The 24,237-nt window shown below is 45.1% G+C and overlaps 1 protein-coding gene and 1 pseudogene across 1 annotated transcript; one reads left to right on the top strand and one right to left on the bottom strand.

The window, feature by feature from the left end:
• Positions 1-7,122: 7,122 nt before the first annotated feature.
• LOC136512100 (uncharacterized) lies at positions 7,123-12,859 on the top strand. The gene is made up of 19 exons (XM_066506097.1): positions 7,123-7,371; positions 7,452-7,652; positions 7,735-7,979; positions 8,192-8,264; positions 8,367-8,423; positions 8,751-8,830; positions 8,925-8,987; positions 9,283-9,370; positions 9,449-9,551; positions 9,636-9,739; positions 9,889-9,962; positions 10,619-10,683; positions 10,847-11,010; positions 11,098-11,165; positions 11,232-11,292; positions 11,810-11,847; positions 11,936-12,004; positions 12,159-12,456; positions 12,549-12,859. The coding sequence occupies exons 1-19, from the start codon at positions 7,201-7,203 to the stop codon at positions 12,576-12,578; spliced, it is 2,052 nt and encodes a 683-aa protein (XP_066362194.1). The 5' UTR covers positions 7,123-7,200; the 3' UTR covers positions 12,579-12,859.
• Positions 12,860-13,422: 563 nt separating this feature from the next.
• On the bottom strand, positions 13,423-17,077 carry LOC136513298 (protein tesmin/TSO1-like CXC 7; annotated as a pseudogene).
• Between the last annotated feature and the right edge of the window lie 7,160 nt (positions 17,078-24,237).

The following is a 24,237-nucleotide window of genomic DNA, read 5'->3' on the forward strand; positions in this document are numbered from 1 at the left end:
TCGTTTATACTCCGTTCCAAAAAGAATGTAACTATGAGCTGTGCGCAAATTAAAGTGGTTCACTTTTGATCAAATTTCTAGCAAATAATATTTAAACTTATGCCTCCAAATCAATTTACAATGAAAATGCATTTTGTAATTATTTAATACAATGGTCTTTAATTGATATGATAAATATTAATACATTTTTTTATCCATAATTGGTCAAACTTAAGATACTAAAACATGATTAGAATTGTATTCTTTCTTGGACAGAGGGAGTACATTGATAAGTGTGTTTTAGGAATTTTCTAAAATATTTTTTGGATATTTTTTATTTTTCTAGAGCTAAATCTATTTTTAAAGGATCTAGAGATATTTTCATGAGCTCTAAATATTTTATTTATATTTGGCAGATTTCAAACCACCTTCAATTTTTTTGGGATTTTTAAAAGCTTCGAGATATCTTTTATGGCTTAAAAATCTTATAAAGTAACTATAGAATTTTTTAATAAAAAGATAAATAGCACCTTTAAAACCACTCCAAAGTCCAAACCAATGCGGGAGGTAATATGAACGATTTCGAAAGTATTTGACCTTGGAGTTTGAGGAAAATCATACTACAACAATAATCTTGAGTCTAGACGGTGGACTCTTAGGGCATATTTGGCTAGACTCTTTTTAGCTATCGCTCTGTGCCACGGTAGCTGAGGAGCCAAAGCCAGAGCCGAAATAGCTTGGTCTGTTTGGCAGAGTTCTGCTCCTTAATTCTTAGGTGGAGTGATTACACTTGATTTTGGTGAGAACAAGGTGGGGGAGCAATGGTAATTAACTGTGGGGGTATGGCCTCCAAGACATGGGCCGCACCATCAGAGGTGGCCCGGCCCACAAGATCAAGGCATGTACGGCGCTGCTCGGCGTACACCGTAAGACATTGTATAGTACCAAATAGGATACTTTACTTGTAACCCTGCCCCTCTAGAGTATATAAGGAGAGGCAGGGGTCCTCTACTCGACATCATGTATTCAATACAATACACCAAAGACACAGGACGTAGGGTATTACGTCGATCAGACGGCCCGAACCTGTCTAAATCGTTGTCTCTGCGCCTTGTGTCACCATCCGGTTCCTGATTACGCGCATCCCCACCGACAAATCTACCATCATGGGATACCCCTCGGTGGACTGCTGAGCATATTCTGTCGACAGTTAGCGCGCCAGGTAGGGGTGTGCGCTTGATCCATGGCGAGCCAGATGGACCTCAAATCAATAACGCGTTCTCGTCGTCAATCTCGTGGAGGTCCATCCCGGTCCACGACGATGATTCATCGCTGCTACACCTACCCCTGCGACAGCAGATCCGATCTCGGAACCACCTCCGAGGTCGTCTTCAGCAACAACTCACCGCCGCTGCTCTCGTCAGTCCTCGTCGACGACTCGCCGCTGCTGCCCTCGTCGACGACTCGCCGCCGCCGCCCTCGGTGGCCTTCGCCGACATCTTTCGCCAACGTCCCTTGCTGTCGACTCATCGTCACCGCTCGGTGGCCTTTGCCGACATCTTTCGCCGACGTCCCTCGCCGTCGACTTGTCATCACCGCTCGGCGACCTTCGCCGACATCCTTCGCCGACGCCCCTCGCCGTTGTCTCGTCGTCATTACTCGGCGGCCCTCACCGACATCCCTCGTCGCCGCCGAGCTGCAAGCAAGCTGCCCACGTCGCCGACCAGATAACGCCATACGCCGCGGACCCGACATTCTGTCTAAAGCTAAGTCACGTTTTAATATTCTTTTAAATATTCTCCAGTCTCCGTATATCGCCATTATTTTTCTCTGAGTTGTTTTCTCCATATTTGTTCTCCAAATGATTTTTTGAACCCCCGAATAATCGCGTTGATGCTCGGACGCCTCCAGAGACGGCCCTGTCTCCGGCTCCTCCCTACACGTGCTACGGGCTCCGCGCTCTACGTTATGGGTGGTTGGCAGCGGCTCCTTAGCGACGTCTATTCCTCCTACATGTGCACGGGCTCCGCGCTCGACGTTATGGACTATGGGCTAGCTAGGGCTAGAGACTTAGCTACACACTAATTGTTCAGGCAGTTTATATTAAACATAAATATATTTTCACACTAACTAATCGCCGAACTGCATACGCCGTTTCATCACCATTGCTGATTTTCTTCGGAGTTTCTTTATTTGTACATCATGTACTACCCGTTCTACATGTTTGTATTGCAGGATCATCGTCCAGGTGATCGGACCACCTGGTGCTCGGACTTCTCCACCGATCAACTGGTTGGACCGCTTGGTTCATGGACTCCGTCACCGACCAGTTGATCGGACTGTTCACCGATCGTTTCTACTCAATGTTCACTTCGCCACCGACCAGTTGACCAGACTGTTCACCGCTCATGCTTCATCGCCAGCTACGCCGGTTACTCCTCAGCGCTCGGATTCTTTGTGCTCGAGGACTAAGTGGGCACACTTCACCGCACGGACGTCGTCAGCTATGTCGGTGCTCGGACCTCGCCGCCTACGCCAAGGACTCTTCGATGCTCGGACATCGTCGCCTACGCCAGGGACTCCTCGGTGCTCGAACATCGCCGCCTATGCCGGGGACTCCTCGCTCCTCGGTGCTCGGTCATCGCCAGCAATGCTGAGGACTCCTCGCTCCTCGGTGCTCGGTCATCACCAGCGACATCGGGGACTCCACGATCCTCGGTGCTCAGTCATCGCTAGTGACGCTGAGGACTCCTCGCTCCTCGGTGCTCGGTCATTGCCCAAGACTCCTCGCTCCTCGGTGCTCGGACATCGCCAGCGACGCCGGGGACTCCTCGCTCCTCGGTGCTCGGACATCATCAGCGACGCCAGGAACTCCTCGCTCCTCGTCGACAGAATATGCTCGGCAGTCCACCGAGGGGTATCCCGCGATGGTAGATTTATCGGTGGGGATGCGCGTAATCAGGAACCAGATGGTGACACAAGGCGCAGAGACAACAATTTAGACAGGTTCGGGCCGTCTGATCAACGTAATACCCTACGTCCTGTGTCTTTGGTGTATTGTATTGAATACATGATGTCGAGTAGAGGACCCCTGCCTCTCCTTATATACTTTGGAGGGGCAGGGTTACAAGTAAAGTATCCTATTTGGTACTATACAATGTCTTGCGGTGCACGCCGAGCAGCGCCGTGCATGCCTTGATCTTATGGGCCGGGTCACCTCCGATGGTGCGGCCCATGTCTTGGGGGCCATACCCCCACAGTTAGTCCCCGAGCCTGACAGTAGGTGACGCAGTCACGTGGTGCCAGGGTCATAAAATAGAAGACCAGCCGAGCAGGCAGCCAGTCCCCGGGCATAGCCTCGAGATGAGAACAAGCACATTCACCGCAAGGTGAAGTGTGCCCACTTAGTCCCCGAGCCTACTGGAAGATGAAGAATGAATCTTGTAGCAGGGTCAAAGAAGTCTGAAAGCTTGCCGACGTCGTCTGACATGCGCGTATCAAGACCCTAGACGTGCTGTCCAAGATCAGCACCCTGATCCGAATAGCATGGAGCAGCTTGATAGCACACCGATGAGACGTAGCAAGATCCAAGCAGCAAGGGAGTCCCCGGCGTCGCTGACAATGTCCGAGCACCGAGGAGCGAGGAGTCCCCGGTGTCGCTGGCGATGACCGAGCACCGAGGAGCATGGAGTCCCCGACATCGCTGGTGATGACCGAGCACCGAGGAGCGAGGAGTCCCCGGCATCGTTGGCGATGTCCGAGCACCGAGGAGCGTGGAGTCCCCGGCGTCGCTAGCGATGACCGAACACCGAGGAGCGAGGGGTCCCCGGCGTCGCTGGCGAAGTCCGAGCACCGAGGAGCGAGGGGTCCCCGGCGTCGCTGGTGATGACCGAGCACCAAGGAGCGAGGATTCCTCGGCGTCGCTGGCGATGACCGAGCACCGAGGAGCGAGGAGTTCCTGGCATCGCTGGCGATGACCGAGCACTGAGGAGCGAGGAGTTCCTGGCGTCGCTGGTGATGTCCGAGCACCGAGGAGCGAGGAGTCCCCGGCGTCGCTGGCGATGTCCGAGCACCGAGGAGCGAGGAGTCCCCGGTGTCGCTGGCGATGACTGAGCACCGAGGAGCGAGGAGTCCCCGGTGTCGCTGGCGATGACCGAGCACCGAGGAGTAAGGAGTTCCCGGTGTCGCTGACGATGTCCGAGCACCGAGGAGCGAGGAGTTCCTGGTGTCGCTGGCGATGTCCGAGCACCAAGGAGCGAGGAGTCCCCGACGTCTCTAGCGATGTCCGAGCACCGAGGAGCGAGGAGTCTCGGGCAATGACCGAGCACCGAGGAGCGAGGAGTCCTCAGCGTTGCTGGCGATGACCGAGCACCGAGGATCGTGGAGTCCCCGGCGTCGCTGGTGATGACCGAGCACCGAGGAGCGAGGAGTCCTCAGCGTCGCTGGCGATGACCGAGCACCAAGGAGCGAGGAGTCCTCGGCATAGGCGGTGATGTTTGAGCACCGAGGAGTCCCTAGCGTAGGCGGCGATGTCCGAGCATCAAAGAGTCCTTGGCATAGGCGGCGAGGTCCGAGCACCGACGTAGCTGACGACGTCCGTGCGGTGAAGTGTGCCCACTTAGTCCTCGAGCACAAAGAATCCGAGCGCTGAGGAGTAACCGGTGTAGCTAGCGATGAAGCACGAGCGGCGAACAGTCTGGTCAACTGGTCGGTGGCGAAGTGAACATTGAGTAGAAATGATCGGCGAACAGTCCGATCAACTGGTCGGTGACGAAGTCCATGAACCAAGTGGTCCGACTAGTTGATCGGTGGAGAAGTCCGAGCACCAGGTGGTCCGATCACCTAGACGATGATCCTGCAATACAAACATGTAGAACGGGTAGTACATGATGTACAAATAAAGAAACTCCGAAGAAAATCAGCAATGGTGATGAAACGGCGTATGCAGTTCGGCGATTAGTTGGTGTGAAAATATATTTATGTTTAATATAAACCGCTCGAACAGTTAGTGTGTAGCTGAGTCTCCAGCCCTAGCTAGCCCATAATCCATAACATCGAGCGTGGAGCCCGTGCACGTGTAGGAGGAACGGACGCGACCAAGGAGCTGCTGCCGACCACCCATAATGCAGAGCGCGGAGCCCGTAGCACGTGTAGGGAGGAGCCGAAGACAGGGCCGTCTCTGGAGGCGTCCGAGCATCAATAGGACTGTTCGAGGGTTCAAAAAATCGTTTGGAGAGTAAACATGGAGAAAACAGTTCAGAGAAACATTATGATGATATACAGAGATTAGAGAATATTTAGAAGAATATTAAAACATGACTTAGCTTTTAGACAGAATGTCGGGTCAGCGGCGTATGGCGTTATCTGGTCGGCGATGCGGGCAGCTTGCTTGCAGCTCGGCGGCGACGAGGGATGTCGGTGAGGGCCGCCGAGTAATGACGACGAGACAACGGCGAGGGGCGTCGGTGAAGGATGTCGGCGAAGGCCGCCGAGCGGTGACGACGAGTCGACGGCGAGGGACGTCGGCGAAGGATGTCGGCGAAGGCTATCGGCGAAGGCCGCCGAGGGCAACGGCGGCGAGTCGTCGACGAGGGCTGATGAGGGCAGCGGCGGCGAGTTGTTGGTGAAGACGACCTCGGAGGTGGTTCCAAGATCGGATTTGCTGTCGTAGGGGCTGGTGTAGCAACGATGAATCGTCGTCGTGGACTGGGATGGATCTCCACGAGATTGACGATGAGAACGCGTTGTTGATTTGAGATCCATCTGGCTCGCCACGGATCAAACGCACACCCCTACCTGGCGCGTCAACTGTCGACAGAATATGTTCGACAGTCCACCGAGGGGTATCCCGTGATGGTAGATTTATCGGTGGGGATGCGCGTAATCAGGAACCAGATGGTGACACAAGGCGCAGAGACAACGATTTAGACAGGTTCGGGCCGTCTGATCGACGTAATACCCTACGTCCTGTGTCTTTGGTGTATTGTATTGAATACATAATGTCGAGTAGAGGACCCCTGCCTCTCCTTATATACTCTGGAGGGGCAGGGTTATAAGTAAAGTATCCTATTTGGTACTATACAATGTCTTGCGGTGCACGCCGAGCAGCGCCGTGCACGCCTTGATCTTGTGGGCGGGGGCACCTCCGATGGTGCGGCCCATGTCTTGGGGGCCATACCCCCACAGCATATTTGGCTAGACTCTTTTTAGCTATCGCTCTGTGCCACGGTAGCTGAGGAGCCAAAGCCAGAGCCGAAATAGCTTGGTCTGTTTGGCAGAGTTCTGCTCCTTAATTCTTAGGTGGAGTGATTGCACTTGATTTTGGTGAGAACAAGGTGGGGGAGCAATGGTAATTATTTCTATAGTGATTTGATGGAGATTGAAAAGGGGAATTGAGGAGTGGGTTTTTTAAGTTCTGAGTGTAAATGACAGTGATTTTTGTTTTCTTTTCATCAAAATCTATATGCATTTTGGTTGACAAGGCGCAATTTTTGCGAAGAATCTACTTCAAAAAGTCTTGCCAAACGGCCTCTCATATACAGTTTCTTTTAACTCCCAATTCATTTATTTAGACAAGAGAAAGAAAGTGCTTTGATGATGTAACGTGAATAGTGCAGGAGCTAGAAGAGTTCGAGGCGCTAAGAGACCTTTTAAACGAGATTTTATCCTTTTTAATGTTGACTCCCGATAAAAGGACTCAAGAGAATTTGTTTTGCAGGTACATGATTTCACGTAATCATTGTGTGGGTAAATGATTTTGTAAAATCGTTCTATGAGTAGACGTTCTCTTGGAAGAAATTAATTATGTTCTAGCATGTGAACTATTTTTCAAAACACATTCATATTCTGCAGCACTATTTCAACAGTATTTTTCAGTGAACAAATAATATTTTTCTTTCATAACAAATCAGTATAAGCATCAGCATAAACTAAATTTCAGCAGAACATGGCCATTAAATTTCATTCTCCCAGCGGTCCATATTATTATTTTGCAATTCCGTCACATATTTTTGTAATCGTTTGACATTATTATAATTTTTTTTAAAAAGGCCCAATTCAAAGTGGCTTGCTCACTTTGCATAGACTAAACTTAACGGAAATATCAGAGACCTGAGGGACTACTTTTCCCCTTTCAGTTGCCTAAACCCTCTCCAGCCGTCTTCCTCTTCCTCGCTTTCCCTCCCAAAACCCTAGCGCTCCTTCCACCAGCCCCCAGCTCCCATGGCGCGCTCGACCTCACTCTCCGAGGCGGAGGCGGGCATCTCCTGCTTCACCTCCTCCCTTCCCGGATTCCGCGGCGTCCTCAAGCACCGCTATGCTGATTTCATCGTCCACGAGGTTGCCCGCGACGGCGCTCTCGTCCAGCTCACCTCGTTCGATCTCCCCACCGAGGTATCAGGCCCTCAGTGAAAGTTTTTGCTCATAATTGCGCTTCTCCGATTCCAATCTCCCTGCCAAACGCGGAATTGCAGTGCGTTGATGTGAACGAGGAGGATAAGGCGGCGCCGTCGGCTGAAGCGGACCACTCGCAGGCCCTTGAGTCGTTCCGTTCACTTTGCGGCGATGCCGACTGCAACGCATTGAAGAGTCTCCTGGAGAGGGTGTCGGCTGGTGGTGACAGTGATGTCTCGCCTGTCATTCTCTCGCCTGATGCTGACAAGGCTCACCGATCGGTCAGTTCACTTAGCGGTTACTGATGTTTTTTGCGACTGCGATGGTCGAGTTTGGTATGACATTTGTTTTACTTGGTTGTAGGACGTGCATAACTTCTTTAAGAAGACCTTCAAGTTCCTGGTCACGGACACGGTGGAACACAGTGATGGGGTCCAGAGGTGCATCAGGGTGCGGTTGGGGTCAGGAGCAGGTGGTGGAAGGGGTGGTGGCGGCCGCGGGAGAGGAAGGAAACGGAAGAACATGGGTAGTTCTGATTGGAGAGATGACAGGCCATTTGATAGTAGAGGGTCGAGTAATTGGTCAGATAATGCTGGGAAGTTCCTGAGGTGATGATATCCTGTTTTGTTTGTTAACTTTGTTGTGTGTTATTTTCACTTGTATTGGGATGATGTCATTTCACATGTATGGCATACCTGAACTTAGTAATAGCAATGCACCTAATGTAGCTGCACAACAGCCTTATACGATTGTGCAGTTTATCTAGTTTTGCTGCCGACTAGTGTTTTAATTGAACTTACCATTTTGGTTCATTGATCAGGTTTCACCTGTACAAAGAGAACAAGGACACCCAAGAAGCATTAGGAGTAATAGGAAAAATGCTAGGGCTTCAGGTATTTCATAGTTGCTACATCCTAGAATTCATTTACCCGCCTTAGATAACTGGGTTCATTTACCTGCTCTTGCTGCTGCTAAGTTAACTGTACCTTTTGCAGCCACGCTCATTTGGGTTTGCAGGGACAAAGGATAAGCGTGCTGTTACTACACAGCAGGCACGTATTCCTCAAGTTTATAACAGAAGAGTAAATTTATTTAGTTAGTCCTGGAGCTTCCTTGAATAATGTTGGCTAACATATAACATTTCCTTGAATAAGTCTGGAAATGGAACACTTCGTGATTTTAGTTGTACAAGAGACTGCATGTTAGATTACTAACTTAAATGTCTTCTGAATGACATAATTAGTTTTCAAAGATATTTGTTATGTATTTTCATACATTCCATTCTTTTCACTATTGATAGCTTACCTATGTGAATAGTTTCTCATTTCTGTCTATAATTGTGCATACAGTGATATTGATACTTTTCTAATTTTTATCAGGTAACTGTTTTCAAGGTGCAAGCCAGTAGATTGGCTGCTCTTAATAATCGGCTGTTTGGGATTAAAGTTGGAAACTTCTGGTATGTGATTAGTATTATCCTGTTGTACATATAACCATGATATATAGCAGTCTTAAAATGTTGATAATTTTGGCAACTAACTAATGCTTTTTAGTTATGTGAAGGAGGGACTTGTTCTTGGTCAGCTCACAGGAAATCGATTTGCAATTACTCTGAGGTACTGTCTTTGCTTACAATTTAATATTTTAGCATTCCTGACTATAGTTTTTTTCTGGTACTAAAATGCTCATCATTTGACTCGAGCCATAGTAACTTCTTAGACTAAGACTATGTTCAACACAAGAACTTGGGATCATGTTTTTAACATTCTATTGTTTGCTATGACGTGTGCATTTGTCTCTATTGTTTGCTATGATACTTCAGTCCACAACTCCACATGCAGCATACCTTGTACATTCTCTTTTAGGAAAACAGGGCATATGGAGATCTTATGTTTCCCTATATTTATTTAGGGGTGTTACTGCAAAATCTGAAGACATGATAAAAAATGCCGTAGATGGCTTAGGAAAGAATGGATTTATCAACTACTATGGTTTGCAGGTATTATATCCTCAAGTTTAAAACCTATTACCCTATTATTTCTGAAGCTCATCGAGTTTATCTATTTCATCTGCTTAGCGTTTTGGAAGTGGTTCAGTACCAACACACCTTGTTGGGGCTGCTTTGCTTAGAGGAGAGTGGAAGGCTGCTGTAAACTTGATTCTTGATCCAAGGGAAGGAGATATCCTACAAATATTTTATGTGTCCAATTAGGAGTTTGTATTCAGTTCTGCCAGCTTTTGTTTAAACATAACTAAGTCCGTACAGCATGATGACATTAATGAGGTGCGCAAACATTACAAGGAACATGGTGACATTGATATGGCACTGAGGAACTTCCCTCGACACCTCGTAGCTGAGAGGGCAATAGTAAGTATAGTTACCATTTTTCAACATATACTGTGGTATTAATTGAAAAAATGTGGCCTTCTAATTCTTTCTACTTTGTGTAAAGCACATTGCTTTGTGCATTTAAACTGATTCTTTTTTCTTATCTTCCGTTGTTTGCATGTTTCCAGCTTCAATGTCTGAAGAAATGCCCTGGTAACCATCTGCAAGCACTTAAGGGTATACCAAGAACACTTAGAATGATGTATGTTGCATCCTTTTATTTGAATATACTCCATTTTTTCTTTGTATTATCATCATTAAGTGCAAATTAAGGTACATAATTTTAGATGGTTAAGAATATGCTGCCTAGACCATCTTTGCTTGGGGCAAAAAGGCTTTTTTGTTGTTGATGACGTGTCATGTTTTTCACTAGTAAGAATATCTAGTTATTCTTGACTTGTGCTAAAAATTGTTTCTCGGTCTCTAATAACAGCTTTACCTCTGTGTCCAGCTCTGTTTTCGTATTCTGCATTTATTTGTTAATGTTGGCCCTATTCTGCTGCACTACTTCAGTAGTACTTTTCTGTGAACGAACAGTGTTTTTCTCTCACAGTATTTCAGCATAAGCCAAATTTCAGCGAAACTTGTCAACTGTTAAGTTATTCCATCACGGCATACAAATGTACTAGTGTGCTTGTCTCACATCATATAGCAGTGCTTACTTTGTTATATGCTAAGGTAATGCTTTGTTGCCATGTCATATTCTGTTGTCTAAATAATCTCTTGTGATGGTGTCCAATTCTGTAGTTGTATTAGTTCATAGTATTGTATGCTCTCATGTCAGTTGAATTTTCTTGAATGATAGCCATGTCTTCTTTCTACTTTTTCTGAAAGTTTTTATTTGAATGTTCTATGTAGGTACGTACATAGTTACCAAAGTTACCTGTGGAATCATGCTGCCAGTATGAGAGTGGAAAAGTATGGTTAGTTTCTTCCCTTCTACTAAAAGAATTAATGAAATCATTATATGGTTTGATGTTTGTGAATTGATGTATATTATTGCTTGGTGGGGTTATCTTTGAACTGATGTATTAGTCTAGCAAACAATTTTTGTCGTTTTTCATTTTCTGACTAGTAATTTGACAGGCATTTCACAGGTTGTAGAAGGTGACTTAGTGTATAACAAAGAATGCCCTCCAGAAGAATTGACTTCCGTAAACATTCTGGAAACTGATGATGGCCATACAAATTCAATTGAAATTGATCTATGTTCTGAAGCACAACCAGAAGAAAGCATCCAGTCTGTGAAGGTTTGGTGCAGTTGTGACACATGCTGATACACAAAAATGTCCTTTCTAATAGAGATCCTAATAATCCACCTTTTATTTCTTCTCTAGATAGTTGATTCTGGAGATTTATTGAAGGGGATATACACATTTGATGATGTTGTCCTACCTTTGCCTGGGTAATACCAATTCCTTTGTATTTGTACTTTCATTTTTTTGTTTATGCTTATTTGTATGGCATGCAGTTCACAAGCATTGTTTCCCGGGAATGAAGTTGCTGAGATTTACCATGAAATGGCTAGAAAGGTAACACTATCCTATAGTGTGTATTTTGTAGTTTATTAGATGTTCTTTCTTGTTTAGCAGAAGTTTGTGCACTGCAGCATTGGATTTTTCGTGTGAGTGTTTCATACTTTTCACAAAGTTAGATACCAAGATGTGGGTCTAGTACATTTCTAAAGTAACTAGCATTTGGACTAGTAGGTTTTGCTGTGGGTCTAGGATGAACATTTGAGTTTCCCCTTTTGTTTCTGTATACTTTAATGTGGTGATTGGTGGCTGTCACATGAAACCTTATTAAGTTGAGTTTCCAGAACTGGAACTTATTGCGTTAGCTATTTATAGCGATGTTGATTTGAATTGATAGTAGGTTGGTGCTTTTGTCAACTCAATCGGAATCTGTTTCTTCAGTATTCCATGATTGCATAGTATTTCTTTACTTGAGAGGAGTATTTAGGAAATATGTTATGATTGATACAACATGTTTTGAGTGATTTCTGGACAAAACAGATGGAAATATTTGAATTTTGCTTTCATGACACAGGATGGCATTAGCTTGACAGAGAATGCTCATGGTGTCAAGTGAGTCTTTATTAGCCTGGTGTGCTTGTTTTCATCTGTGACTTCATATCCTAAGTGCAATGCCTTTAATGCAACCTTCATTTGTTAGAGAGTTTTCAATTACAAGCATGAAAGGTGGTTACCGTCGAGTGTTCCAGCGGCCTATTGGTTTCGAGTGGTATGTACCCTGTGCCCAAGGATTAAATATTTCTTGTCTCCTTCAGAACATGCAATGCAATATGTGTTGGGTTTGCCTGGTTTCAAGTTGTTTCTTGCACATGGAACTTCTTTTGGTCCTTCCATTAAAATATTTTTCTCTAATATGACTGCAGGGAACTCATGACTTACACGGATGACAGTTCATCTTTAGCAGAAACTGATTTAGATGTTCTGTCCAGAACCAAGCCTAAAGAAGCAAATGAGCTTATTTCTAACCAGGAGCAGCAGGATAAGTTGGAAAAGGCTCCTGATACCTCTGTACCAACTAATGAGAATAGCTCGCAAGAAAATAAGCTTATTGGCAGCCCAGATACACTATCAAAGAAATTGGCCTTAAAATTAGCATTTACTTTACCAGCATCATGTTATGCGACAATGGCTATCCGGGAGCTTCTGAAGACTTCCACATCGGTATGTTTGTACAAAATATTGTTTACCTGTAGTGTTTGTTGCTTAGAAATTGTCTTCAAAATCTGTTTCCTAATCTGCTTGACTGCCTGCAGGTTGCATATCAGAAAACACTCAGCTGCTAAATTTTGTTTGGAAGACATTTCTTTCTCTTTCTTAATTACATGGCGCTGCTTGTGTTTCCAACTCTTCCCATCTTCACGGCAGAGAAGACCTGGAGGGCTGGTGAATCCACAAACGAGATGCCATGTTACTCTTTTGGCAAACAAACAATATGTCATATTAAAAGATATTCTTGGGGGCTGTCGGCAGGATAATGTATTGGGATAATTGTAGTTCTGTACTATATGCTGCACGCTTTGTGTAACCTAAACTTCATTTGCAATAATGGAATTAGCTTGAGTTAGCCTGGCATCTCATATACTTAGGAACAATAGAAAATTTGGTACGGTTGAGCTTGGTTAAAGCTCAGGTGATGCACAATCAGCAGTATAAGATTTTTCATGCTTATCTGTTTCACGATGCTGCCGATGCACCACACATTTCATTTGTCGAATTGAATCGTATAAACGCCACTGGAAGCCGTTCATGAATGTTCGACTAGTGTGGTTTCCATGAATGTTCCCAGGCCTGCCGCCCTCCCCTATCGTCGCCTTCGTCATCTGAAGAGTGAACTGTGATGAACCCATCCAAGCGCAGACTTTCTGTATGCTATTCCTGGCTGCGCCGACTTCCAAGGCATGTGTGAACACTCGAGCATAGGTTTTCCAAACAAAACGCTCCAGTAGCATTTGCTTCTAAATTTTTGATACTTCCCAACCAACCTGATAGCAATTAGCAACCTGATAGCGGTAAAAACAGTACAATATACTGAAGGCCACTGGGACGACAGGTCGCGTGGGCAAGAGAGATGGACCATTGGGAATATATAAACGGCAAGTCTGGCAACCATAGCCGCGAAACGACCTGTAGGTGTATAATCTCATTTTATTAACGGATACCAGGCTCGAAACGGCTATCTCTACAAAGACAATACATAATGGTAATCCAGAAATACACCTCAGTATACAGGAAAAAAAAAACTAGAATCCTGTGCATGCCCACGACCAGCAGAACATGCACAATCTAAAAGATAACTCAATGTCCCCTCCAATCTCCACTCGGAAGGACGGCACAAGGAAACCCACCCTAGGCCAGGTGCTGAATCTTGCGCTTCAGCCACATGGCGCGCACGTCTCCGCCGAGGGAGACGAAAATTTCCCGGTTGCCCGGCTGCAGGAAGACATCGGGGGCAACTGATTTCTCCACCTGTGACAGCTCCACCATGCCGTTCAGGATCTGGATGCACTTCGATATGCTGTAGCTGTCCTCGGGCTTGGATAGCTGCCAGTCATGGTTTGAGTTCTTGTAGTTTGCAGAGTCGTCCATCGCCCGGTCATTGCTGTTCCTCTTGTTGGAACAATGCTGCCACGAGCGGGGCAGTGCCTGCCATTGGGATATCCCCTGTGGGAACACATGTGTGTCTCTATTTGAGGCCCTAAGATGAGGTGGGGTTTGATGAAAAGAAGACTCCTTCGAGATAGGTGATTGTAGACGAGGCGAGCGCTCCACAACAAAGTCATGTTCACCCTCGCTGTGATCCAAATCAGCACCAGTATATAGATAGCGCTTACTATCATCAGCCATTATGCCTTCTGCAGTAGGGAAACCATCATTAGTTAGTATATAACAATAGCACCACTGCTATATATTACTGATAAAAGATTACTTGTATAATTAGAACAATCTATAAAAGTATTCCGTATGTACCATTTTTCCCAAAAGGATTCTGGCAATCGTCACAACAGCAAAACAAGGAACATCCAGTCCCATTCTGTCCATAACAATGAGTTTGGTAATCTTGTCTCACCTATTTAGCAAAGAGCTTGAGAAAAAGATGAAACCTGGTAGCAATCACAGTATTTCTTTAGGCAACTTGATTTCTTGCAGTTGCAACCTCTCCTTGGTGGAGTTGAAGAAGAAGAATGGTGAGCATCTTCCTATAGGTGACAGAATATTGAAATTACAATTAAGCCTAACAGAAATTTAAACAGTGTGACATCATTTAACTGAGTTAGGATAACAACCACAGGTTCAGCATTTGCCTCAGGTCTCCTATTAATTTTCATTGACATACGCTTCTGTCTTGAAAGTAACACCTTGCGAGTAGTCTGAACTGTTTCTGAAAAAGCTTCTTTGTTGAAACATGGTTGGCAGCCACACTTATCAGAACAATAACCACCTCCAGAAAAACATGGGCAATAGCTGCAAATGCAAACGGTGATAATGTATTTATGAGATTCACAAAGCATTCTTACACCCCCTACACCCATATTATAGTCAGGGATCTGGCAAGTCATGGCAAAGAAACATCTACCTAGGAAACTGTGAGCAGGTATTAGTAAATAATAACTAACATCACAGGAAAAAAATGAATGCACTTCAAATGGTAACAAATTAGGAATTTGAGATGCCGACAATGAAAATGAACCAAAAGTCCTTTAGATATTTCCATAGCTCTATATAACAGCCAGGTTCCTACTTCACGTGATCACGTCTGATGCACTTCACATTCTCAGCCAGGTTCCAAACTGGCCCAGTTGAAGACAAACCCTATATCATCTCCCCTTCACCTCACGCCAAACAAGCCGCCACCGCCGCTCCTCTTCTACCTCCCTCATCTCTCATATTCCCCATCACCCCACCCCCACCCCATATCCCCATTTCCTTCTCTCCCTCTAAGCAGAAATACGACAGCGAGACAGAGAAGCAAGGGGTGAGCAGCAGAAGCAGATCAAGGGTGGCAGCAAGGGCGAACTTGAGTGGCGGTGGTGGGCGGAGCCTAGGGCTTCTTAATCTGCTCCCCCCTCCCCCTCTCAATTCAAGGCAGTGGCTGCTAGGGCCTTCAAAATAGTCGAAGGCCCAACGGCTAACTCCACCAGTTGACCACCAAGTCTGGAAAGCAGCTCAAGAGGGGCAATTGTGCTCTGGGTAGTGGTGGCAAGGGCAAAATTGTGTGGCGGCGGCGGTGTTTAGATCCGCAAAGGCAATCGCTTGGATCTAATCCTAACCCAGCCCAGGAATGGACTGATCTAGGGCTCCTCAACATGGCGGCTGTCCAATGCCTACCCAAGTGACACCCAACTCCACCAGCCGCATGTCTACAAAGCAACATACTGTCGACTGGGCTCCTAGGCATTGACAAGGTAACATACTGAATTGCTGATTATGAGTTCCATATAGTTCACAGTTTGAAGGGCAGGCCTGATGCAGTGGTGAGAGCTGTCTCACTGAGTCACCAGGTCATGGGTTCGAAGCAGCCTCTCCGTAGATTTTGCGGGGGGAAGGCTTGCCTCGGTTTTTCCCTTCCCCAGACCCCACTCATGTGGGAGCCTCTGGCACTGGGTCTGCCCTTTTTATATAGTTCACAGTTTCATCAATAGCATAGACTGGCACATAAAATCCATAATAGGGGCATATGGCTGTCACCAAAGTTTTTTCTTCCACTCATTTAGCTAAGGAATGAAAAGAAACATACGAGATATAACTAACAGGGAATGGGTTTGTCAAACACTAGCCCATCCAAGTTAGTGCCAAATTTTGGCAAGCTTCATTGGGCACCAAGAAAACAACACCTAAATTTCCAATCATTTAGCCTAACATCATTTTGATCTACACAGTTTGCTCCATATAGTAGTAGAATAAGAAGATGCTGATTCCATCTTAAGAGGAAATTAGTAAGTATGACTTCTAGTTGGTTGATCATGCAGGTATATGTTGTCCTATCTTGAGCTCTATGGTTCAGACTTCAGAGTGTACTAGAGGCAACCTGAAGTAATCAAATAATGTGCAACAGCGCGAGCAGATGCCAAAAATGTGTTTTGAATTTATTTTGACAACAACACGGCACTCAAATTTCACAAATACCTGAATTTTACATTGCCTACGAGAGAAAGATGCAACTTATTGAAAGAACAGCCCAAGAGAATTAGACAGCAAATTACAACCAAAATCCTGACTTAAACCACTGATTATAAGGAACTAAACCAGTAAAAAACCGCAACAATCCCCTTCCTCTGCAGCCAAAATGGATGCAAATCGCATAGTATCCAGCATTTCGTCCCCCCGCTCTCTTAATTAAACGGATAAGGATATTAATCGCGACAGGAAAAACTGACTCCGCCCTGAGACTGGCCAACAGAACCAAAACGAAACGGTCGAAAAAGGTACAGTAGGTTCCTTACAGCTTCAAGCATCTGGACTTCTTGCAGGCGCAATGCTTGCACCCGTTGCCATCCGCAGCCTCCTCCACCCTCTGCCTGCTCGAACACAAAACAACACAAATCAGACGACTCAACACCCCCAAGACACGCCCAAATCGAGAAACCAAAGCCCCCCAGGTCCGGGGCCGCCGAACCCTCACCGTTTGGGGTCCGGGGCTATTGCCAGCTGGTTCATGCTGGACGGCTCCAGCTCGGTCCCTCCGACGGCATGCGTTGGCATGTCCCTGGGCTCCAGCGTGGACGGGGGGTGGCGCCGCCGGCGCCGGCGATGGTGGCTTCATGGAGATCGGGGTGGCTTCCATGGGAGCACGAGGAGGGGTGCGCTCACACACGGGTCCGTGTGAACTGGGAAGGAGGTGGCTCCCCTCTTTTAGACTGTGAGATGGGCCCAGCTTTAGGCCCGCCCTTGTGGGGTTTGCTTCTGGCCTTCTGGGGTTCGGTGTCTATATATATTGATTTGAGAAGTTTTTGGGATGGATTTGGTTTGGTATTTCATAAATATTGAATCTTTTACGTTATTACTTTTTCTTTGATTGGGTTCAGTTTGTTAGAGACATGTATTGGAGTCTCTGAACTAGAGTGCTTTATGTTTTCACTTTTTCGTGAGTGGGTTTGATTAGTATGGTGTATGGAAATGATTTATTTCTTTGATTTTTCTCCTTGTTTAGTTTTTTTGAGCAAATACTCATTGTTTAGTGAATATAGAAATTTCCAACAAAAAGCTTAAGAAATACCAAGGTTTTAAATCTACGGCTCTAGCTGCGGCTATCTCCGGCTATACCTGCTACTATCTCCGGCTATATCTGTTTGAAAAGGATTTAGCTATTTTTATATATTATTCAACTGTTATCTGCTGCTACTGCCCGCTATAGCCAGCTATTTGCTGTTTCTGAGAGATAGATCGCTAAATTTCTTAGCTGGCTATTTAAAACACTAAGAAATACGTGAGCCTATAGTAAATCATTATATTTTAACTACACATGTTTTGATCTTTATTATCTCCGGCTATACCTGTTTGAGAAGGATTTAGCTATTTTTTATATATCATTTAGCTGTTAGCTGCTGCTATTGTCCGCTATAGCCGGCTATTTGCTGTTTTGAGAGATAGATGGCTAAATTTCTTAGTTGGCTATCTAAATCACTAAGAAATACGGGGGCCTATAGTAAATCATTCTATTTTATACCTATCTTAAAAAAACATTGTGGTTTTTCATACCAGAAGTTTAAAGGTCAATTCGACAAAAGGAGCTCTGTCAAATAATATCTTATAGAGAAATGGTTGTATGCTACTTCTGTGGGGGTGATTCTCTCATATGAACTATGAGCCACAGATTAGAAAAAAACTAACTTATACTAATTCACTTCATTCACCCAATCACTTTTGATATATAATTCAACCATAGAAAATCAAAAGGTAGGAAGAGCTCTACCAAATATACACACTTATCAGCCGACTTATCAGCTAGAGTCTATAATATTTTTCTCTCACAACAAATCAGCCAAGGCCAGCTTATCAGCCGGCTTTAATACCAGCCGAACAGGCCATAAGAGAAGGAGTTCATTTTGCTATCTGTAACATCATAGCAATGGTGAAGTTTGCTTGAAATCTCCAAAGGGACCAATCATGAAGTGGGTTCAAGCATAGCCATTTTGAACTTTATTCACCAGTAACGAAGCTTCCATTAGTTTTCTTAACAAATTACTCAAATGCAAGGGTGGTCTTACCCTTATTAGCTCGATGATTTTAAATTTCATATATTGTTCTTTTGCTATCTATGTTACTAAAAGTTAATTTACTTCATATAAAATATATGGTATTCAGAAAAAAAGTGTCAAGAAGGAAAATTGTACATAGTTTAGGGTGGGGTCACTTGCCAAGCTACGCACTAATTGAGCAAGTGTCGCTGCAGACGCAACCAGTTGAAACTAGCAAGTTATAGTTTTTTTAGAGTTAAGGGCCTTGCCCTAGCCTTAGCATTAACCAAGACAGAACGTTTACAACATTCATCTAGTTTTAACGAAAATACAGCTCAACATTGAGCTAGGAACACACGTCATCCGCAACTATTACAAGAGCCAAGCAGATTTGAATTGAATCAAACTAAGAGGCCGATCTTTGGCCCTGTTCATTTTGCTGAAATTTAGCTGATGTTGCTACTGATGCTGATTTCTTGTGAGAGAAAATATTATTCCTTCGTTGAAAAGTACTGTTGAAGTTGTGCTGAAGAACAGGGTATAAACCACTTGTTTCTTCATAGCCAGCTAGACGATCTTTCACATCCCCTAGGAGAGCATGGTGTTGCCGGTCATGCGCATGCTTGTAGAGATAGCTCCGTCCTCTCATATCTGGGACAGCCAGGTAGCAGATGAGGTCTTGTGGCTATGAATCTCAGCTTCTCCAGTTTCTGATTGAATTTCGAGAGCTTTTCCTTGGCATAGCAGACTCCAGTTTTGGAGCAAATTGATGACATGCTGGATTAGAATTTTCACATTCTTCCTAAGAAAATCCTAAAAACATAAACTATTTTTTAGGTTCCAAAGCCTCCACAGGGCATGAACATAGAACATATTAGCAACTAAGAATCTCTTATTACTTAACCACAAAGATCCTATTGATTCAAAGGAGCTACCTACATCTTTACCAATCACTTCAGATAAACAGACCCAGAGTTGTTTAGCCACTACACAGTCAAAGAAAAGGTGCTGCACAGATTTGTTTTCCCTACAAAACAAACAAGTCTGGCCTTCTACTTTCCTTCTTAAACTTAAATTCTCTAGTTAGCAGCTTGTTTTTGGATAGCAACCAAAGGAAGAAATGTACCCTAGGAGGAATTTTCAAGTGCCAAACAACAGGAACATGAACCGGTAAAATGTCAAACTCCATTAGGTGTGAACCGCCTTATTAGAGCATCCTCATCATCACTAAGAACAATAGTAGAAGCTAACTGAACTACTTCTAGCCAAAGATTCATTAGCCTATTATCAACACATCTGAAAGGATCAAGATGCCCAAGAGGGTGAATTGGGCTAATTCTAAATTTCTTGCAATAATTAAGCCCTACACTTAGCCCATTTCACCCTCTTGTGCCTAGAAGTGTTTCTATTGTTCTACCGTATAAAAGTTTTGCACACTAGGTTCCAATCCTACTCTAGCATGACAATTCTAAGAACGTAAAGACATAAATTGAATTGCTCAAATATAAATGTTTAATGTAAAGAGAAGGAGAGGAACACGGTGATATTTTTCCGAGGTATCGGACAGTCGCCACTCCCCACTAGTCCTCGTTGGAGCACCCGCGCAAGGGTGTAGCTCCCCCTTGATCCGTGCAAGGATCAAGTGCTCTCTACGGGCTGATTCTTTGACACTCCGTCACGGTGAATCACCCACAACCGCTCACACCATGACTTGGGTCATCCACAAGCTCGGCCAAATGATCACCAAGCTTCCAATCACTATCGAGCCATCTAGGTGATGGCGATCACCAAAAGTAACAAGCATGAACTCTCACTTGACCCAACCAAGCTTAATGAGAAGAGTGGATGCACACTTGCCACTCTCTATGCACTAATAAGGTCATTAATCTTGGATTAGTAAATCTCTATCACCCCACTAGGCTCTTGCTCCCCCTTGCACACCGAATGATTTCCTCAGCTAAACAAATGGGCAAGAGAGATAAGTTGGACGAGTAGGAGAAGTATTTATACTCCCCCATTCAAAATATGACCATTACTGTCCAACTCAACAAAACACGAGGTGACCAAACGCGTAGGTCAGTACACCGTAGTTGCAATTGGTTGACCTTGTTAGAGAGAGCAGTTGGAGTGACCTGATGTTGACCAGCGTCCGGTCAACATCCACTGGACGCATCTGATCAAGAATTTTGGTCTCTAGACCCTCTCTGATGTCGACCTGACGCTGCAAGCTCAGAATCCGGTTGTTTATTATTCAGCGTTAGATCCTCCCTGACAACGAGGCCCCACTGCTACAGATATGACTAGAGGCGCGTCTAGTTCTAAACACTGTGCCGCGTCCGGTCACTCCTCGGCTTCTGCTGCATGCGCTAATCACTGACCGAACGCAACACCTCTGAGTCTGGTCATCACCAAACCTGCGTCCGGTCAATATTTTGACCCTCCATTCACTTTCAATTTAAAAGCCTTTATGAATGAAGTTGACTCCACTTGATCTTTGGGCTATTCCTAAGCTACCTAGTGCTAAGTTTAACAAGTGTGCACCACACCTAACCCATTAGACTCACCTAGGTCAAGCTACTAGTTCATACCCTCTTAATGTGGCAGAACCGCCCAAAATAACATGCTTTTGGAGGCGCTCATCTTTCACTAGACACTAAGCATCCCGAAAGTTAGCTACATCGGACAGTTCCGTCGAGCACACCTCACGGGAGAACTCGAATCAATCCATGTTTTACCTCTAGAATCCAATAATGAGTACGAGCTTATAATACTTAGTCCATTTCATATAACAAGAGTTCTTAGAAATTATTTATTACAATACTAGGGTCCAGAGTGTGATCATTAAACAGCGAAATGAAAATATACATCTAGCGGAAATGATACAAGGATCTATTTGTGCCCACCAGAAGAATCCTCCACACAAGAGCTACTCCTCAAGCTGCACCTGCAACAGGGCAAAATAAACCCTTAGTACATAATGTACTCATAAGACTTACCCGACTAGTGGGAATAGTTTCCCGACTCCAAAGGGTATGATGGGTAATATGGGTTTGCTGTTTTATTTTTGTTTGTGAAAAGCATTACTAGAAGTATGTCCTTAAGATCAAGTTTAATTAATAGTCATGATTACTTCATTAGTTAACCATTCTAGGTAAGCACCTGTACTACCTTCAAGCAAGGGTTGAGCAATGAGAACCATTTTATCATCTTTCATATTCCAGTTCTTACTACGGTGCTAGACCATAGCCAAGTCGTACCGTCTCATGGAAATGGCGATTCATGAACTAATATATCCCAGCTGGGTACCCCAAAACACACACCCTATTTGTACCCCAGGCATAAACAAGACCAACCCATTCCACTCCTATCACGGTGTCTAGGTACCAGTCCAAACTTGGACTCCATGCCCCCACATTTGAGACCTGGTTTCAATATGGTGCTTAGACCTCCACCTTTTCCCGCCTCCAATCAATTAGTCCAAAAAAGAGCCAGAACCCACGATAAGAGCGTAACGAGCCTTTTCGCTCTCATAAGCAAGTATGTGCTCATGATAATAAGTCTATGACCTGACTACCATCCACAGCAACGGACGGTCTTCAATCAACACGGACAGGGAAAACAGTGTAACCAAGCTAAGCCCCATTGGCCATGGGACATAACTCATCACACCCATCATAACCCATACCATATCCCTGCCTGATCTCTATTTTTTTTTTCTTTCATCATTTTATCATGATAGTAATTATAATAATCACCTATTGTGAGTAACGGCAGGTTACTCACGCTACCGAAAACCTAAGCATAGTAGCTACTCAATCCTGCACTAGTAAGACTCATAGGACATATATATCTATGCATGTGGTTTCCATAAAATTCCTGTAACATAAATGCACAACACATATATATACGGTGAATTATAAAATTGAGGTTATGCACCGAGGCTTGCCTTGGGCAGGCACGGTATCAGCTGAGTCAGTCGTCGGTGGCTCTGGAACCTCCTCTTGCATGAGAATCTCCTCCTCATACTCCTCGATGATATCCTCGAACTCATGATCATCTGTGGTCTCTATCTCCACCAACTTGTTCTCTACATGCATGCGATGATGATGCAACACTTGCATTTAGGCAACAACAACTCTTAAAATAAAAATACACATACTAAGCTACTAAGCTAGCTCTAATGACTAAGATAATAAGCCAACTATCATCTTCATCAAGCAAAGTGTTGGGTTCAACTAACAAACCCTTAGCTTGGCAATTTAAGGATATATCTTTATTTCTACTAGTGATTTAATGTATATTGAAACAAAGAGCATTTAACTACCCTAATGCTTGGTCTATTCTAAGGCTACAAAAATTACAGTGAACACATAATAATACAATAAAACTGCTATAAAAATTTTAGGATCAAAACTATCATCAATTTACCACAAAAAATTCTACAATAATTACCCTAATAATATTAAACACTTTCAAACGATTTAATAGCCCTTAGTATCAACGTAGATATGCTTGATCTATCTATACTACCAGATAGATTACAATTTTAGGAACCTAACAAAATTAGTTTCATGATTTTTGGACACCTATATGATTTTATATTAATTAAACAAAATTGGCTCACAATTACAAATAAAAAGCTATTTCTAATTCTTTATGAAAAAGAGAAAGCAAACTGGCCTAGCGCGGCCCAACGCGGGCGCGACCCATGACAGGGGAGCCCACGCGTGCGCTGGTGTTTTTACAAAAGAGACCTCATACTTGCTCCAAACTACGTCACTGTCTTTTCACTATTTTTCTCTCTCTTTGACCTTTGCACTTAACCCCCTCGGTTTCCTAGAATTCCCCCATGCGCACCCCCAGTGACTCAGCGCATGGTGGCGCGACGACGATGACACAGCGTGGCTGCGCCGGCCACTTAGGACCTGCGCCAACCCTCCTAACAGGTCGGTCACCATCTCTGATCCGAGCGGCTATGCTAAGCGGTGGTGTGGGGTGACATGACTTGCTGGGGAAGGCTGCAGCGGCGTGTGGCCATCCACGATGATGGTGCCACTATTTCAATGAGCTAGGGCAGCTACAGACCTAATTGGTTAGCACGCGAGCATCAGGAGGCTACTATGGACCAGGCCGAGGTGACGGTTGGAGCGGAGGATGATGGTGAAGGGCTGGCCATGTGTGGCTGCACCGTGCGGCGGCGCACCACGGTGGCACGGTCATGTCAGCAGCGATGGGGAGGCTATAGAGGTACAGCTGATGAGTGCAGGATGAAGAGGGAGTCAAGGTGAGGCTAGTGGTGCAGCTGGTTGAACATGAATGGCTCCTAGGAAGGGTTGCCAACACGCCGGCTGAATGTGGCCTTAACGGCTCGGTGTTGGGGAAACTCCAAAATTGGAGCTTGTCCGGGCATGATTTAAGGCAGGGTGGGGTCGGTTTGCAAGACAACTTAATGGCAGAGCCAGGGACATGATGAATCGGGCGATGGTGACTCAACCATGCTGAATTTGATGGCGCGGTTCGACGGCCATGGTAGTAGAGAAGAGAGGGGGGAGGGCAGGTCTAAATTGGCTCATCCACGCCTTGGCAAGACATGGCTGGCTGCTAGCAGAATGGCACACGTGCGCATGCTATAGGCTAATGTGGTCAGAGGGAACATGTGCGTGTGTCCCTAGCTAAGACCAAGCCAAGTGCGACACAACACCATAATGGCGAGAGGACGATGCAGGGCAGCAAGGACTAGCCCACGTGCATGGTAGCGAGATGTAGT

This window comes from Miscanthus floridulus, chromosome 16 (assembly GCF_019320115.1).
Source record: "Miscanthus floridulus cultivar M001 chromosome 16, ASM1932011v1, whole genome shotgun sequence".
NCBI classification, from domain to species: Eukaryota; Viridiplantae; Streptophyta; class Magnoliopsida; order Poales; family Poaceae; genus Miscanthus; species Miscanthus floridulus.

Bases quoted from the DNA above. Each gene is read 5' to 3' on its own strand.
- LOC136512100 (XM_066506097.1), top strand. From the start codon at position 7,201: ATGGCGCGCTCGACCTCACTCTCCGAGGCGGAGGCGGGCATCTCCTGC. The intron at 8,424-8,750 runs GCACGTATTCCT...AATTTTTATCAG, and splicing joins GTGCTGTTACTACACAGCAG to GTAACTGTTTTCAAGGTGCA. The intron at 11,293-11,809 runs GTAACACTATCC...TTCATGACACAG, and splicing joins ACCATGAAATGGCTAGAAAG to GATGGCATTAGCTTGACAGA.